The sequence below is a fragment of the Phacochoerus africanus genome, chromosome 7 (genome assembly GCF_016906955.1).
Source record: "Phacochoerus africanus isolate WHEZ1 chromosome 7, ROS_Pafr_v1, whole genome shotgun sequence".
Lineage (NCBI taxonomy): Eukaryota > Metazoa > Chordata > Mammalia > Artiodactyla > Suidae > Phacochoerus > Phacochoerus africanus.
In genome coordinates this window covers 56,053,812-56,071,289 of record NC_062550.1, presented here as the reverse complement: position 1 = coordinate 56,071,289, position 17,478 = coordinate 56,053,812, and the positions used below count along the sequence as shown (strand labels likewise).

The window sequence follows — 17,478 nt, the reverse complement described above, 5'->3', positions numbered from 1 at the left end:
CACCTACCAGGGGGCAGCCATCAGCCCCTCCCATCAGGAAGCCTACAGCAAGCCCCCATGCTGACTTCAGCCACAAGGGGGGCAGAAGCCAGAAGTAAGAGAGACCACAACTCTATTATCTATAAAAAGGTCACCACACCAAAAACCTATAAAAATGAAAAGACAGAGATGAGGGAGAAAGGAAAAACCCCAGAAAATCAGCTAAGTGATCATGAGATTCTCAGCCTCCAGGAAAAAGACTTTAGACTGTTGATGCTGAAGATGATGCAAGACATTGGAAATAAACTGGAGGCAAAGATGGATAATGTACAGGAAACACTGACCAAAGAGATACAAGATAGAAAACTTAAACAAGAAGAGATGCAAAATACAATAACTGAAATAAAAAATTCACCAGAAGCAGCTAACAGCAGAATACAGGAGGCAGAAGAACGAATAAGTGAGGTGGAGGACAGATTAGTGGAAATTATGGATGCAGAACAGAAAAGAGAAAAAAGATTGAAAATAAATGAAGTGAGTCTCAGAGAACTCTGGGACAACATTAAATGCACCAACATCCGTATTATAGGGGTGCCAGAAGGAGAAGAGAGAGAGAAGGGGACAGAAAAAATATTCCAAGAGATAATAGCCGAAAACTTCCCTCACATGGGAAAGGAACCACTCACTCAAATCCAGGAAGCACAATGAGTACCATATAAAATAAACCCAAGGAGGAATACACCAGGACACATATTAATCAAACTGACCAAAATTAAAGACAAAGAGAAAATATCGAAAGCAGCTAGGGAAAAGAAACAAATAACATACAAGGGAACCCCAATAAGGTTATCAGCAGATTCTTCAGCAGAAACTCTGCAGGCCAGAAGGGAGTGGCATGATATACTTAATGTGATGAAAGGAAAAAACCTCCAACCAAGATTACTCTACCCAGCAAGGCTCTCATTCAGATTTGAAGGAGAAATCAAAACCTTCACAGATAAGCAAAAGTTGAGAGAATTCAGCAACACTGAACCAGCCTTACAACAAATACTAAAGGAACTTCTCTAGGCAGAAAAGAAAAGACCGCAACAGGAAACAAAAATTCCACAAATGACAATGCTCACCAGTAAAGGTATATATACAGTAAAGATACAAAATCATCCACACACAATTATGCCACCAAAATCAGAAATCATGAGAAGAGGTGGGTACAAATGCAGGACACTGGAGATGAACTTGCCATTAAGAGAACAACTTAAAACAATCTCATATACATATAGACTCTTATATGAAAACTTCAGAATAACTGCAAACCAAAAATCTACGATTAATAAACAATGAATCTCTGGAGAAGAAATATATCTCATAGTAAATAAGTGCATAATCCACCATGAAAGGGGTCATTTGACATCATTCTTGGAATGCTGAAGTCTTCTTAGATCTGATTCTGCTTTCCTCTCCATCAAAGAATTTATGATAATTAAGTAATGCAACTGTACAATTTAAAAAAAAAAAAAGAATATGGTTGAGGCTATATGATTATCAGTAAAAAGCAAGTAGATATAGGAAGGACTTAACATACTCAAAAAACAGAGCAACCACAAATCAAAAACATACAATATATATAAAAAAAGCAAAAAGAACACAAGCATAAAACAAGAAAAATATAAAGGAAAAGAAAATCATCAAACCATGAAATAAAAAAAAATGAATAAAGAAGAAACAAAATCAACTGGAAAATAAGTTTAAAAGAGCAATAATATATATGTGTCAATAATTACCTTAAATGTCAATGGACCGAATGCTGCAATCAAAAGGCATAGCATGGCAGACTAGACAAAAAAAATAAGAGCCTACAGTAAGCTACCTATAAGAGACCCACCTTAGGGCAAAGGGCACACACAGATTGAAAGTGAGAGAATGGGAAAAGATATTTCATGAAATTGGAAATTAAAAGAAAGAGGGAGTTGCAATACTCATAGCAGACAAATAGACTTTAAAGGCCAGAAAGAAAGAAAAAGAAGGGCAGTATATAATGATAAAAGAATTGAAACAAGAAAAGGATTTTACAGCTAATACACTAGAACCCAAATACATAAAACAAATAACAAACATAAAGAGAGATATTGATGGGAATATAATAATAGGAGATTTTAACACCCCACTCACATCAATTGACAGATCTTCTAGACAAAAATGAGGCAACAGAGATCCTAAATGATACAATAGAAAGTTAGACTTAATTTTTCTTTTTTTTTTTTTTTTTGTCTTTTAGGGCTGCACTGGTGGCATATGGAGGTTCCCAGGCTAGGGTCGCATTGGAGCTGTAGCTGCAGCCTATCCCAGAGCCACAGCAATGCAGAATCTGAGCTGCATCTGCAACCTACACCATAGTTCATGGTAATGCCAGATCCTCAACCCACTGAGCGAGGCCAGGGTTCAAACCCACGTCTTCAAGGATGCTAGCTGGGTTTGTTAACCACTGAGCCATGATGGGAACTCCAGTTAGACTTATTTGATATTTTCAGGGTATTACACCAAAAAAAAAAAAAAGCAAAAACACCCCAGAATATACATTCTTTACAGGTGCACATGGAATATTTTCTAAGATTGACCACACACTAAGATATAAAAATAACCTCGAAAAATTTAAGACTATAAAAATTATTCCAAGCATTTTCTCAGACAACAATGGCATGAAACTAGAAATCAACCATAGGAAAAGAAATGAGAAAAAATACAAATACTAAAAATTATGTTACTAAAAAACCAATGGCTCAATGATAAAATCAAAAAGAAAATAAAAAATATCTTGAGACAAATGAAAATGAAAACACAACCATAAAAAAAAAAAAAAAACAGGAGTTCCCGTCATGGCTCAGTGGTTAACGAATCCGACTAGGAACCATGAGGTTGCGGGTTTGATGCCTGGCCTTGCTCAGTGGGTTAAGGATCTGGCATTGCTGTAAGCTGTGGTGTAGGTTGCAGACGTGGCTCGGATCCCACGTTGCTGTGGCTCTGGTGTAGGCTGGCAGCTACAGCTCTGATTCAACCCCTAGCCTGGGAAACTCCATATGCCATGGGAGCGGCCCAAGAAATGGCAAAAAGACCAAAAAAAAAAAAAAAAAACACCCCACATATGGGATATTCCAAAAGCAGTTTTTAGAGGGAAGTTCATAGTGATACAGACTTTCCTCAAAAACAAGAAAAATCTCAAATCAACAACCTAACCTACAACCTAAAAGAATCAGAAAAAGAACAAACAAAACCTAAAGTCAGCAAAAGGAAATCGTAAAGACCAGAGAGTAAATCAATAAAGATTCAAAAAACAAAACAGTAGGAAAAAACCACCAAGATCATCGTAATAGATGCAGGGAAAAAAATAATTTGACAAAACTCAACATCTATTCAATATAAAAACTCTTACTAAAGTGGATATAGAGGGAATATATCTCAACATAATAAAAGCTATTTATGATAAACCCACAGCCAATACTCAGCAGAGAAAAACTGAAAGCCTTTCTGCTAAAATCTGGAACAAGACAAGAATGCCCACTCTCACCACTTCTCTAGAAATAATATTGGAAGTCCTAGCCACAGCAATCAGACAATAAAAAGAAATAAAAGCTATCCAAACTGGAAGAGAAGTAAAACTGTCAGTATTTGCAGATGACATGATACTATATATAGAAAACCCTGTAGTCTCCACACAAAAACTACTAGATCTGACAAATGAACTCAGCAAAGTAACAGGAATCAAGATTAACATTCAGAAATTGGTTACAAGTTCCCTGTGGCTCAGTGTGTTAAGAACCCAACTAGTATCCATGAGGATGCAGGTTCAATCCCTGGCCTCTCTCAGTGGGTTAAATATTGGCATTGCTGAGGCTGTGGCATAGGTCGTAGACACACCCCCAGATCCTGCATTGCTGTGGCTGTGGTGTAGGCTAGGAGCTGCAGCTCCAATTCAACCCTAGCCTGGGAAATTCCATATGCTGCAGGTGAGGCCCTAAAATGAAAAAAAAAAAAAAGTTGTGTTTCTGTGTACTAAAAATTACATATCAGAAAGGAAATGTAGAAAAGCAATACATTTTAAAAATCATGCCAGAAAAAAAAATACCTAGGAATAAACCTGACCACAGAGGTAAAAGACCTATATCCTGAGATTTATAAAACATTAATAAAGGAAACTAAAGAGGATTCAAAGAAATAGAAAGATATCCCATGCTCTAGATTGGAAGAATTAATATTGTTAAAATGGCAATACTACCCAAAGCAATTTACAGATTTACTGTGATCTCTAACAAATTACTCATGATATTTTTCACAGAACTAGAACAAATAATCCAAAAATTTACATGGAACCATAAAATATTCAGAACTGTCAGAGTAATTCCAAGGGGGGAAAAAAAGCAAGAGGCACAACTCTCCTAGATTTCAGACTATACTAAAAGCTACATTAATCAAAACAGACTAGTATTGGTACAAAAACAGGTGTATGGATCAATGGAAGAGAAGAGAGATCCAAGAAATAAACCCACACGCCCAGAGTCAATCTTTGACAAAAGGAGGCAAGAATATAAGATGGGAAGAAGACAGTCTCTTCAGAAGGTGGTGCTGGGAAAACTGGATAGCTGCATGTAACTCAATAAAGTTAGAATACACCCTCACACCATGCACAGAAATAAACTCAAACTGGCTTAAAGACTTAAACTAAGACATGACACCATAAAACTCCTAGAAAAGAACATAGGCAAAACATTTCTGACACAATCATACAGGTGTTTTATTAGTTCATTCTCCCAAGGCAATAAAGACAAAAATAAACAAATGGGACCTAATCAAACTTACAAGCTTTTGCACCACAAAGGAAACCATTAAAAAACCAAAATGACAACTTGCAGAATGGGAGAAAATAGTTGCAAATAATGCAACCAACAAGCACTTAATCTCTAAAACATACAAACAACCCATACAATGCAATAACAACAAACCCCACACAACCCAATCGAAAAATGGGCAGAAAAACTAAATAGTCATTCCTCCAAAGAAGACATGCAGATGGCCAGTAGGCACATGAAAAGAAGCTCAACATCACTAATTATTACAGAAATGCAGATCAAAACTACAATATGATATCACTTCACACTGGTCAGAATGGCCATCATCAAAAAGTCCACAAACAACAAATTCTGGAGAGGGTGTGGAGAGAAGGGAACTCTCTTCCATTGTTGGTGGGAATGTAAGTTATTGCAACCACTATGAAAAACAGCATGGAGGTATCTCAGAAAATTAAATCTAGAACTACCATATGATCCTGTAATCTCACTCATGAGTATATGTCTGGACAAAACTATAGTTCAAAAAGATACCCCTATGTTCACTGCAGCACTTTTCATATGGCCGAGACATGGAAACAACCTAAATGTCCATGGACAGATGAATAGATTAAGAAGATGTGGGTCATTCTGCTGTACAGCATAAATTGACAGAACACTGTAAAAAAACTGAACTGGAAAAAATGAAAATCATTTTTTTAAAAAAAAGTTGTGGTTCATACATACAATGGAATATTAGTCATAAAAAGAACAAAATAAAATTATTCACAGCAACATGGATGTAACTAGAGATTATCATATTAAATGAAGTCAGAAAGAGAAATACCATATGATATCATTTATATGTGGAATCTAACACATGACACAACTGAATTTATCTACAAAGCAGAAAGAGACTCACAGACACAGAGAACAGATTTGTGATTGCCAAGGGAGTGTGGGTAAGGGATGGATTGGGAGTTTGGGATTGCTAGTTGCTAACTATTATATATGGAATGGATAAACAAGGTCCTATGGTATAACAGGGAATATATTCAATATCCTGTGATAAACCATAATGGAATAGAATATTATTTAAAAAGAATGTACAAACTAGTGCTTATCAGTAAGAAGAGGGGCAAAATAGGGGAATTTGGTTAGGAGATACAAACTATTATGTATAAAGTTGATAAGCAACATGGATATATTGTATAACAAAGGAAATTATAGCCATTATTTTGGAATAATTTTTAATGGAGTATAATCTACAGAAATACTGAACCACTATGCTGTACCCCTGAAAGTAATATGAGATTGTCTCTGTTCTATAGATAGGTCTATTTGTGTGATATTTTAGATTCCACCTAAGTGATAGCATGTTATTTGTCTTTCTGACTTATTTCACTTAGTATGAGAATCTCTAGTTGCATCCATGTTGCTGAAAGTGGCATTATTTTGCCCTTTTATGGCTGATTAGTATTCCATTGTGTATGTGAATCACATCTTAATCCATCTGTTGATGGGCATTTATGTTCTTTCCATGTCTTACAGTGCTACAACAAACAGAGGAGTGCACATATTTTTTTAAATGAAAGTTTTGTCTGGATATATGCCAGGGAGTGGGATTGCTGATTCATATGGTAGTTCTATATTTAGTTTTCTGAAGAACCTCCATACTGTTTTCTGTAGTGGTTGTACCAATTTACATTCTTACCAACAGTGTAGGAGGTTTCCCTTTTCTCCGCACCCTTTCCAGCATTTGTTATTTTTAGACTGATTAATGAGAGCCATTTTGGCCCATGTGAAGTGGTACCTCCATTGTAGTTTTGATTTGCATTTCTAATAGTGATCTAATTTTAATTCTCTTGTTTTCTTTCAAGAGTGTGAAATTGATGCCAGCTCCTCCATGTGGGTTTATGTCTTCTTGGGAAACCTTCTTCGTGGAATTGGTGAAACTCCCATTCAGCCTCTAGGCATTGCCTACCTTGACGATTTTGCCAGTGAGGACAATGCAGCTTTCTACATTGGTAATGCCCACCTCATTCATCTTTGGAAGCACAATACCTGGTTTTTCTCAACTCCATTCTCAACCTAATAGGATGTGGAATATTTTATACTTCATATCCAACTCTTTTATTCAGTTCACATATTTCTGAATTCCACATCGAGGATTTGGGTAGTGAAGAAACTTCAATTATAAGTACCTTTTGCATCAGGGAAAGAATATCAGATTAAAATATATGTCAGCTCAACTGCAGTAATCTATGGCCTTGTGTAAGTATCCTCATGGATATATAAGAACAAGAGCAAGCCCTAACCGACCCCATATCTGGAACAGGTCCCAGTGGATAGAACAGCAGCTTAAAATCACAAAACCCAAAATATAGCAAAGACAAACTGCAAAGCCAGATGAGTAGAAGCAGCATTTTGTGAGTGCTTCTTATATCCTAGAAGCTAAATTTGTTATCTGTTTCACACATCACTCTAGATTTCTTGGAGTTCTGATCTTTTGAGGGCCCCTCCCTCAGTATCAGAAGGATAAAAGTTAAAATTCATTGAGTGGGTCTATAGCTAGGTCTACTATATAGTTCCATCCCAGCTATTCACACAGAACTCCTGAAGGCTCTACTACAGCCAAGCATGCTGTAGTAAGATCCCTGTTCTAATAGAAAATTGTGGCATTGATCAGGACCTGGAACTGGAATAGAGGCTCTATCACACATGCTAGGCAATTACTCAGGACTGGAGGAAAATTTGCATCCAGGAGATGCAGGCAGTTATCCAGGTGTCCCCATTTTCTCCAGGAGCTCAGCATCTGCTCACTCTCCTTTTCCCTCTCTTCTATTCTGAAAAGGATATGGTAACTGCTGTTTACTCCTCCAGTTAATTTAATCTCCCAGGGAAAGTGTGCATTAAGCTCTGTGGTGAAATGAAAGGCAGATGGAAGGTGTTTTGTGAGGAAGAACAACCTTTCTAGTTACTAGAAATGGTTTCCTTTAGGAGATCTGCTCCACCAATCTGTTAAAGCTACCCAGGCTGGTCATGAGTATTCCAGAGAGAACCTCACCTCTCCCCCAACTCGAGCTCCTTTGCTGACTGCATAGTTACTGCTCTTGAATATGGTGCCACAGAAGTTCTGAATGAGTGGACTTTTTCATTCAGGGGGGATACTCAATTTTAATGTCAAGACAAATCTTACGCTTAATCTTTTCTAAGTTTTTCAAAAGACTGTCAAAAACAGCACAATTTTGATTTTTATCACTGGGGGAAATCTAATCCTAAGGAGTAAAATTTGCTTCAATTGAGGAAATTAACTTCTTCAGAGTCTTATGTTTATTTTCTTACTAAGAGGTAATTAATACATTAAAAATGTTCATTCTTCTTCCAACACCAAAAAGGACTTATTCTGGATTCTATGAGGTTGAAAAATTGATAAATTAAGTGCAATTAAGTGAAGAGTTGGTAAATATTTTCAGCTACTAACTGGATCTTGTGCACATTTCTTGCTTAAAAACTTACTAATTTCCAAAATCAAAGAAATGATACCTTTGTGGGTTTTTTTTGGTGCAGGGTGTGTGCAGACGGTTGCAATTATAGGACCAATCTTTGGCTTCCTGTTAGGCTCATTATGTGCCAAACTGTATGTTGACATTGGCTTTGTCAATCTAGGTAAGGAAGTCTATTTCTATTTATTCATTTATTGCAGTTATTGTAATTTTTAATGGGAATGGTGGCAAAAATATCAAACTGCATTTTTACGAAATGATAGGATGGTAATCTTTCATAAATTAAAAATGATCCATGGAAAACATAACTGATATAATCACAGACATTAATAAATGGCATATGAAAAATAGGCAGTGATTAGAACTGGATGACCTATGATGGTTTGTTATTCAGATGTATCATTTTCCATGACTAGTTTCCCAATTCAAATGCATTCCAGCAGAGTTAAGACTAACAACTGTGGTTACTTGTTGGCTCTTATTGGTGTCAGGTGTATCAACATTTATTACAGTCACATCAATTGATAATATATTTGTGCGTTTGTCAGCAAGGCCAAGGACTGAAAGTCTTCTGGCGACTAAAATTCCCTTTTGGATGTACAAATCTTTTTTAGTTGGAGGCATTTTACAGTGAGATTAACTTTCCTTCTGGCAGAACGTTTGTAGAGGGAATAAATGGAAGACCTCATCTTCCCACAGCCATTAATTTCTTACTTTGTAAGATGTAACTCATAGACATAGATAGTATTTATCTTTTTTTTTTTTTACAAAAAAGCTTAAGAAAGCTGTTTGAAAAAAAACTTTCTTTTTTTTAATTCTCAAATTACACTGCCATGAGTGTGTTATAATTTTTGTGTGTTAAAATAGAATGCAAAACTCTTTAGACTCATTGTTCTTTTTTTAATCAAATAAACTGGAATATGCATTCCAAAAAGTTTTATTCATTCATTTAATACCTCCCAAATTTATTTGACATCTACTCTATCCCAGGTACCACAGTGAACAAAATAGTTGAGTTTCTTGCCTTCAAGAAGTTTAAAATCTGTTTGTGGAGACTGATATGGATAAGAAAGTGTAGGTGTGATGAGTGGTACAGAGGAAATTGTTGCAGAGAAGCAATGACCATGCACTGAAAAACTAGTATAAACATTTACTGAGTCAGGGATCTGGCACTGCTGTGAGCTGTGGTATAGGTCGCAGATGTGGTTCATATCCTGAGTTGCTGTGGCGCAGGCCAGCAGCAGTAGCTCAGATTTGACCCCTAGCCTGGCAACATCCATATGCCATGTGTGCAGCCCTAAAAAGCAAAAAAAAAAAAAAAAAATTTACTGAGTATAATGTAGTACCAACTGAGCCTCAATGTCAAAAGATCCTCAAAGAGTGTGGTAGAGGTAGAGTATAATCATATTTCATAGGTTCTTATATAGAAAAATAGCACTTGATTTGGTTAAAAAACTTTCAATACTACTTTTTAGCCAAAAATAAAGTTTTATGATGGCTAAATACTGATGTTTTATTAACATATACAAATCTTGCTTCAGCCCTAGCATAGCTCTGAAGTATTATTAACTATCATTTAATAAATAACATTCTGAGTGGTTGAGACTAGATTTGGGCCAGAGGGTAAATAGAGCATAATATTTTCTTTTGGTACAATCTTAGACGTTCAATATGTACATCAGACGACAGTGGTACCCATGTACAGTAGCTGGCAGAAGGTTTTAAGCCCTCATAATTCTCCCTCACATGCTGCTTTTCTCCTTCCATGAGTCCAGGGGTCCATGTGCAGAACCTCAGAGCAGAATAAGACCCCTTCCAGTATATAGACTCTATACATTTAATATAAGGAACAAAAGAAAAAAGAATCATGCTCTGAAAACACCCTTTTTTTTCCTTCAAAAAGCAAAATAATAATAATGCTCAGATTGGAAAAATTATCCTGTATGAATTACTAGGCACTTTTGTGATGTGATAGAGCTAATGCTAGGATTTTTTTTTAAACAAATAGTCTTATTCAACACACTATCTTTGCTGTACATGCTCTTTGGCACCCCTCTCTCTTTTTCAGATCACATAACCATTACCCCAAAGGATCCACAGTGGGTAGGTGCCTGGTGGCTTGGTTATCTAATAGCAGGAATCATAAGTCTTCTGGCAGCTGTGCCTTTCTGGTTTTTACCAAAGAGTCTGCCAAGAACCCAGAGCAGAGAGGATTCCAACTCCTCCTCTGAGAAATCAAAGTTTATTATGGATGATCATACAGACTATCAAACACCTCTAGGAGAAAAAGCAAAAATCATGGAAATGGCAAAAGGTAAGGCAAAAATCTCCTTGATTTTGAATCATTTTTAGTTTTCCTGTTGGGACTTTATGGGGCAATCAATAAAAAATAACCCTCTCTCCTCTTCCTGAGTTCAGAAAAAAATTGAGAAATTGTACAGGAAGCAGAAATAAAGATCATTAAAAAGTCAGCTTTTTTATTGGAAAACTAAAGAACTTGACCTTCCTCGGTACGGACCTAACCCTTACACTGCCACAGTGTAGACATCTCAACTGCCCCTACCCGGGAAAGCTGCTTCACATTATTCTGGGTGGACAAAAAAAGAGTGATTCGTCAGGGCTGTGGCCTTTTAACAGGTGATCTACCCCCCACCTTAGAATATGCAGTGTCCCACCTGTGATCAAAGAGTGAGTGGAGTGTGGGGCCAAAGGTCAGATGTGTTCTAATGAATTCCCTCCATACAGAAATAGGTGGCCATGAGAAAGATGGGTCTTCCTCAATGGGGTATTTACATTTACAGACAATCTTCACATCTGTAACTGTTTGGCTGCTTGAAAGGAAGAAGAAAGAATGCCAAAGCTTATTTCTTACAAAAATTAATTGGAGATAAATTTTGTATTCTGTTCTCTGCATCCATAACCCAAGTTTGAAGGCGAGGGATCAGAAAACTGAAGTTCTTAATATCTGCCTATGACTCCCAGCTCGGTGGTGAGGGATAGTCTTATGCCTTGTGTCTTTTACCTACATCAGAGGAATCTGTTCCTGTCTGATTGATAACTCTGATTTATAATCTAGATTTTATGCCTATAGAAGTGAGTTTTTCTGTATGGATTTGAGCCTGGACAGGTATTAGCCTTGACTTGTGCCAGTGGCTTAATATTCAGAGGGCATGTGTGTACTACCACCCTATAAATGCTCCTGAGAATGACAAAGGGGATCAGCCATCTAATGCCACCAATGCCACAGCTACATCTTCTGTCAAGTGTGACACTGTCATTAGTTACTCCATGCTTTGTTTGTTTTTTGTATTTTGTCTTACAGATTTTCTGCCTTCACTGAAGAGTCTTTTTGGAAATCCAGTTTACTTCTTATATTTGTGTGCAAGCACCATTCAGTTCAATTCTTTATTTGGCATGGTGACTTACAAACCAAAGTACATTGAGCAACAGTATGGGCAGTCATCCTCCAAGGCCAACTTTGTTATCGGTATGCTTATCAGTCCTTCCTGCTTTCCAATAGGTACTATCAACAATGTCTTGTGAATCCTTAGTCATTTTAGAGAAATTGTCCCAATATTTAGACTGAAGGTAATGTATGGCACTTCAAAAGTGAGTGGGAAAAAAAAAAACCTAGCAGGGTAAAATAAGTTGTCTGTTGTATAGTTTGTAGCAAAAAATTATTCAGAACTACATGTGAGTGACCATGAGAATACCACATAGACCAAACATAACATTTTATTGGGAGATTGTTAATACTGGATATTCGTCTTTCAAGTGTAGCTGAAACTTCGTAACAATGGACGCTTTACCTGAACAGTTTCTAGGATTACAAAAAGTGAGTATTTAGACAGGTTAAAAGGTATTCACTGCAAAACAGTTTGTGTTTGCTCAGAGTCAAAAGACTTCTCTGATTTCTGGCATTTGGGTTATTTAAAAGGGCTGTGTTTTCAGCATAGCAGGACAGCCAGTATGAGAAAGTTGTCAAGGGCAAAGAAACACATGAAAAGATGAATGAAAAAAAAAAAAAAAACTAGACTCTGCAAATATGTAGCCACTACCCTGCCATTAATTCTGTACTTTAAAACCCGGATTAACTCCTTTATTTCATGAAGATATCAGTCAATGCTACTGTTTTAAAGTATAAAATTTATTCTATTCCTTTGGACATGTTCCTTTATGATAGGAGACTCCAACCATTTAAAATCATTTCTTAGAGTTTCCCTCTGATGTGTATTTGATCCCTGGCCTGGGAACTTCTATATGCCACAGGTATGGCCAAAAAAAAATTCATAAAATATTTAAATAATTGCTCTATTTATTTATCTCTCAAAGAGACCTAGTCTGGGGGAGGGGAGGAGGAGGAAACAGCTGCACATATTTTAGGATATATAATTTTCCTATAACAGTCCTGGATAATGGGCACTTAGCAGATGCAATTTTTTTTCTTTTTATGGTTGTATCTATGGTATATGAAATTTCCTAGGACAAGGATTGAATCAAAGCTGCAGCTGTGGCACCACCAGATCCTTTACCTCCATGGCACCAGGCCAGGGATGGAACTCATACCTCCACAATGACCGAAGCCACTGCAGTCAGATTTTTAACCCCACTGTGCCACAGTGGGAACTGCAACAGATGCAATTCTGACTCTTTGGACTGTTCTTCCCCTAAATTCTAAATATTAAGGCTATAACAACTATTGAATTTTACTTTCAACATTAATTGGTTGAAATTAATTTAATTGTATTATTTAATGGTTGACCTGAAGAAATATTTTAGGGTTTTTTAAACCCCATACCTCCATCCATGCTGATCAATGCTTTATACTGACTTTTAGAAGAGGAATGAAATCTTGAGATATTGTTTTTATTTTAACATTTCTTTTGTGTTTATTGAGATATAACTTACAAGCAATAAAGTCTGCAGACCTTCACTGTATAGCTCATCTGGATATAAATGTTTACACATATACACCAGTGTAGTGACCATTATCCAGAACATTTAGTGCCTTTCCATTCCTCAGAAGGCTCCCTCAAACCTTCTTCTACTCAGTGTTCTTCTCCAAGCTAATAACTATTCTGAATTCCACCATCATAAATCAGTCTTATATATAAGTTTTGAACTTTATATAAAAAGTTATGCACCTTTCTGTAGCTAGCTTTTTTTCCAATTGAGGTGAAATCTACAAAATTCATTCATGTTATTGCCTGCAGCGGTGATTCTCATTCTGTGCAATATCCCATTACATGAATATACTACCATTTATTTTTTCATTTTCTTGCTAATGGACATTTGGATTGTTCATTGCTTTGGGCTATTATAAATAATACTGTCTGAACAGTCTACATGTACTTAGGTAGGCATGTACATTTGTCTTGGTTATATCCTAGAGTAGAATTGCTGGGTTCTAAGGAGTATGTATGTTTCCATCTGGTAGATATTGCTAAAACATTTTACAAAAGAGTTGTGCTAATGTTTACTGTTTTTAGAAGTATAGGTTGCTCCATATCCTTCTAATGTTTGGTATTGTCAGTCTTTTTTCATTGTAACTATTTTATGGGGTGTGATAGTATCTTATTGTGGCTTAATTTGCATTTTCTTGTTGCTAATGATGTTGATCACTTTTCCTTGACTTATTAATCATTTCAACGTTATCTCTTGTTAATTCAGTTTGAGTTATTTGCCCATTTTATTGGATTATCAATCCTTTATTGATTTGTAGGATTACTGTATATCTTTTTTGATACAAGTTCTTTATTGAATATAAGTTTTGGGATCACTTTCTCAGAGATTTCAATTTGCCTTTTCACTCTACTTAATTTTAATTAAGTCTAGTTTTCAATCTTTTCCTTTTTCATTGTGCTATTTTGACTCTGTTTTAAGAAATCTTTGTCAAGCCACAATTATGAAAAAAATGTGTTCCTAATATTTCTTCTACAGATTGTTTTACCTTTCAGATTTGGTTTATAATCCATTTCAAGTTATTTTCTGTAATATGTGAAGGAGGTCAAGGTTCATTCATCAAAATGAAAAGACCATCTTTTCCCCATGATTTTGCAGTGAAGGGACACACCTTTAAATACATGTTTATTTTTCATTATTCAACATGGGCAAAACATGTAGAGAGACTTGAGGGCATTAGATTTTTCTCTCACTAGAATGATATATTTTTTTTAATTTACAATTTGAAAATCTTATTCCGTAAAGGAAAATCAGGGCATTATTGGGGGGGGGGGTTACTTAGAATAGAAATGAAATTACATTTAATCTTATTCCTTTTTTAAGTGGATAAAAAATGAAATATATTTTGCCTATAAAATTGCTTTAAGGATAATTATCACAGATGGAAGAATGTGAAATTCTGAGAGATTCACTGGCCTGCCCAATATCATGCACATGTATCATACACCCATTTGATATATGATACATGCATTGAGATATAGCCAGGAATACAATTACTTCCCTTGAGTTTCAGAGGTATATTTCCTCACTGGGCATTATTATTTTGGAAAACTGACAGGAAGAATCTAATTATCTTTTGAATGTAGCTGATTGATTTCTTTTAATCCATAACCCTACTCTGTATACCGAAATGGACTCTGAGATCCAAACAAACTCATCATCAGAATTTTTGGAGCCACACATCAAAAGTTGCCTAAAACTCTAATTCCTCATAGTTTCTGACATATTTATAGATAATTCAAGTACTTTTTGTGAGAGATAAGTAATAGTGTTTAATAACTTCATGTCAGTGCAACTAGGATACTCTCCTGAGTGCTGTGATTTTACATTATTAAGAATGGGATGGAAGAGAGTAAAGGGAGGGGGTAAATTATTCAACATCCCCAACAGTTTGATTATCTATAGAATGGTGAAAAGAAATGCTTCATTAGGTTAAAATAAAGATTAAATAAGACATAAAATGATTGTAAATGCACATAGCACTCATTCAAAAATGTTTTCTCCCTTACTTCACTTCCTTATTTTGTTTTCTCATTTTTTTCCTTTGGATTGTGGGATAATGACCATTTCTCTGATAAAATATGGGGGAGGCACAAAGAAGACACATTTCCTTCTACTCTCAGAGAAGGCATTTGATGTGTCATAGAGGATAAACAAATGTTCTTACAGTGTTCAAGGGCCAACTTATCCAATAACAGTTTATTTTACCATACATATTTTTATATGTTGGTCACATTCTAAAGTTCAGAAATGACATTTTCTCATGTTAATTTTGCAAATAAGATGAAAGAAAAACAAACAATAAAAAATTCCAATTCAGGAACTAGAAAATACATGCTGAATTTTTCTAAGGGTATGGGCTTTTAAACATTTTTCCATTGGAGAGAGGGACTAAGATAGCAAAGTAGTAGGAAGTGAAGCTCACCTCCTCCCACAAATACATCAAAAATACATCTACATGTGGAACAACACAGAAAATTTACTGAATGCTGGCAAAAACCCTTAGGATTCTGATAGTGCAAGAAAATCTCCATACAATCAGGTAGAGCAAAAGAAAAAAAAAGAAGAAACTGAGAAAGGAGCAGGGACAGGACCTGTGCCCCTAAGAGGGATCTGGGAAAGAAGAAAAGTTTATGCACCCTGGGAAGTCCCCCCACTTGTGGGGAGATCATCTGGGATAGAGGACCTTCAACGTCTCACTGGAGAACGCAGAAAGCAGTTTATAACAACTAAAACGGACACAGTCCTCCACATACAGTCAGGGCCATCACTCTGCATTCCCCAACCTGAGAAGCCTGCCAGTTTAAGCAGGGGCTGGGAGCTAAAACTCAAGATTTGGAGATTAGATTCAAGGAGAGAATCGGGGCTGGTTGAGTAGGGAAAAAAACCTGGGGTCTGAGCATAGAAACAGCCTGAAGGGGCTAAAGTCTAGAATGCCACATTTGAGGGTATAAACTGAGGAAACTCAAACTGGCGTAGAGGCCAGGTGCCACTGTCTAGGGGTACAGGAGAGAAGAGGCAAAATCCAGCACTACAACCTGGTTTTATGCTAATGCTCTCAGGCAGCAGGACACTGGCTATACCAGCTCTAGGAGTGAGAGTGAGAGTGGCTACTGCCTGGCTTTAGGAGGGGTCAAGGGAGCAGCCAACACTACTACCAGCAGCAGGGAGGAGTCGCACAAGCTGAGGGGCTGTGGGAGCAGCAGCTGTCAGAGTCAGCCACTGGAATTTGTTGCAAGAGCTGCCTGACTCTGGGAGGGGTTTGTGGGAGCAGCCTCTGCCAGAACTAGCTACCAGAAGCAGTTGCAGGAACCACGTGGCAGCAGAAGGGGTCACAGGGACTGCCTGGCAGAGAAGGGACCATGGGATCAGCTGTCACCTTGCATCATGAGCAATCACACAAACCACCTTTAATGAGGGGCCATAGGAGCAGCCACTGCCAGAGCCAGCCACTGGGAGCAGTTACAAGAGCTGCCTGACTCTGGGAGGTGTCACAGGGGCCACTACTTGGAACCTCTTCCTCAAGAAATAGTTCTATGAACCACTGCCACATTTTTCATAGACTCTTTAGAAGTCACCTAACTCCAGGAGAGGCAGTGAGCCACCACCAATCCTATCCTGTGCTCCAGATGCACATGAGCCACTGCCACTACCAAGAACTCCACGATGGGGTGATTGCCACTGCATCTACACTCCTGATATCAAGGGGACCACAAACATAGAAAGCTGGAGAATTTGAGACAACAGAGAAATATGTTTCAGACAAAGGAAGAAGATTTAAAAAAAACAGCCAAATGAAGAGGACATAGATAACTGACCTGAAAAATAATTGAGTGATGATAGTAAAGATAACCTAATATCTCACAAAAATAATGGAGGCACAGATTGAGAAATTACAGGAAATGTTTAACAAAGAGAAGATTTAAAGAACAAAGATGAATATAATATCCAAAATGAAAAATACACCAGAAGGAATCAATAGCAGGATAATGGAGGCAGAAGAATGAATAAGTGAGGTAGAAGACATAGTGGAAGTCACTGCCACAGAAAAGAATAAAGAAAAAATAAAAGAATTGAGGACAGTCTAAGAGATCTCTGGGACAAAAATAAACATATCGACATTCATATCATAGAGATCCCAGAAGCAGAAAAGAGAAAGAAAGTGCCAAGAAAATATTTGAAGAGATTATAGCCAAAAACTTCTCTCTTATGGG

At 36.9% G+C, this 17,478-nt stretch overlaps 1 protein-coding gene across 3 annotated transcripts in view; it reads left to right on the top strand.

Annotated features, from left to right (window-relative positions):
* Positions 1 to 17,478, top strand: part of SLCO1C1 (solute carrier organic anion transporter family member 1C1) — a 78,142-nt gene that overhangs the window by 28,843 nt on the left and 31,821 nt on the right. For all 3 annotated transcript variants that reach the window (XM_047787448.1, XM_047787449.1, XM_047787450.1), the window contains 4 exons: positions 6,677 to 6,823; positions 8,367 to 8,465; positions 10,371 to 10,616; positions 11,625 to 11,789. In XM_047787448.1, the coding sequence (XP_047643404.1) occupies positions 6,677 to 6,823; positions 8,367 to 8,465; positions 10,371 to 10,616; positions 11,625 to 11,789 (657 nt within the window). The remainder of the gene's footprint in view (positions 1 to 6,676; positions 6,824 to 8,366; positions 8,466 to 10,370; positions 10,617 to 11,624; positions 11,790 to 17,478) is intronic.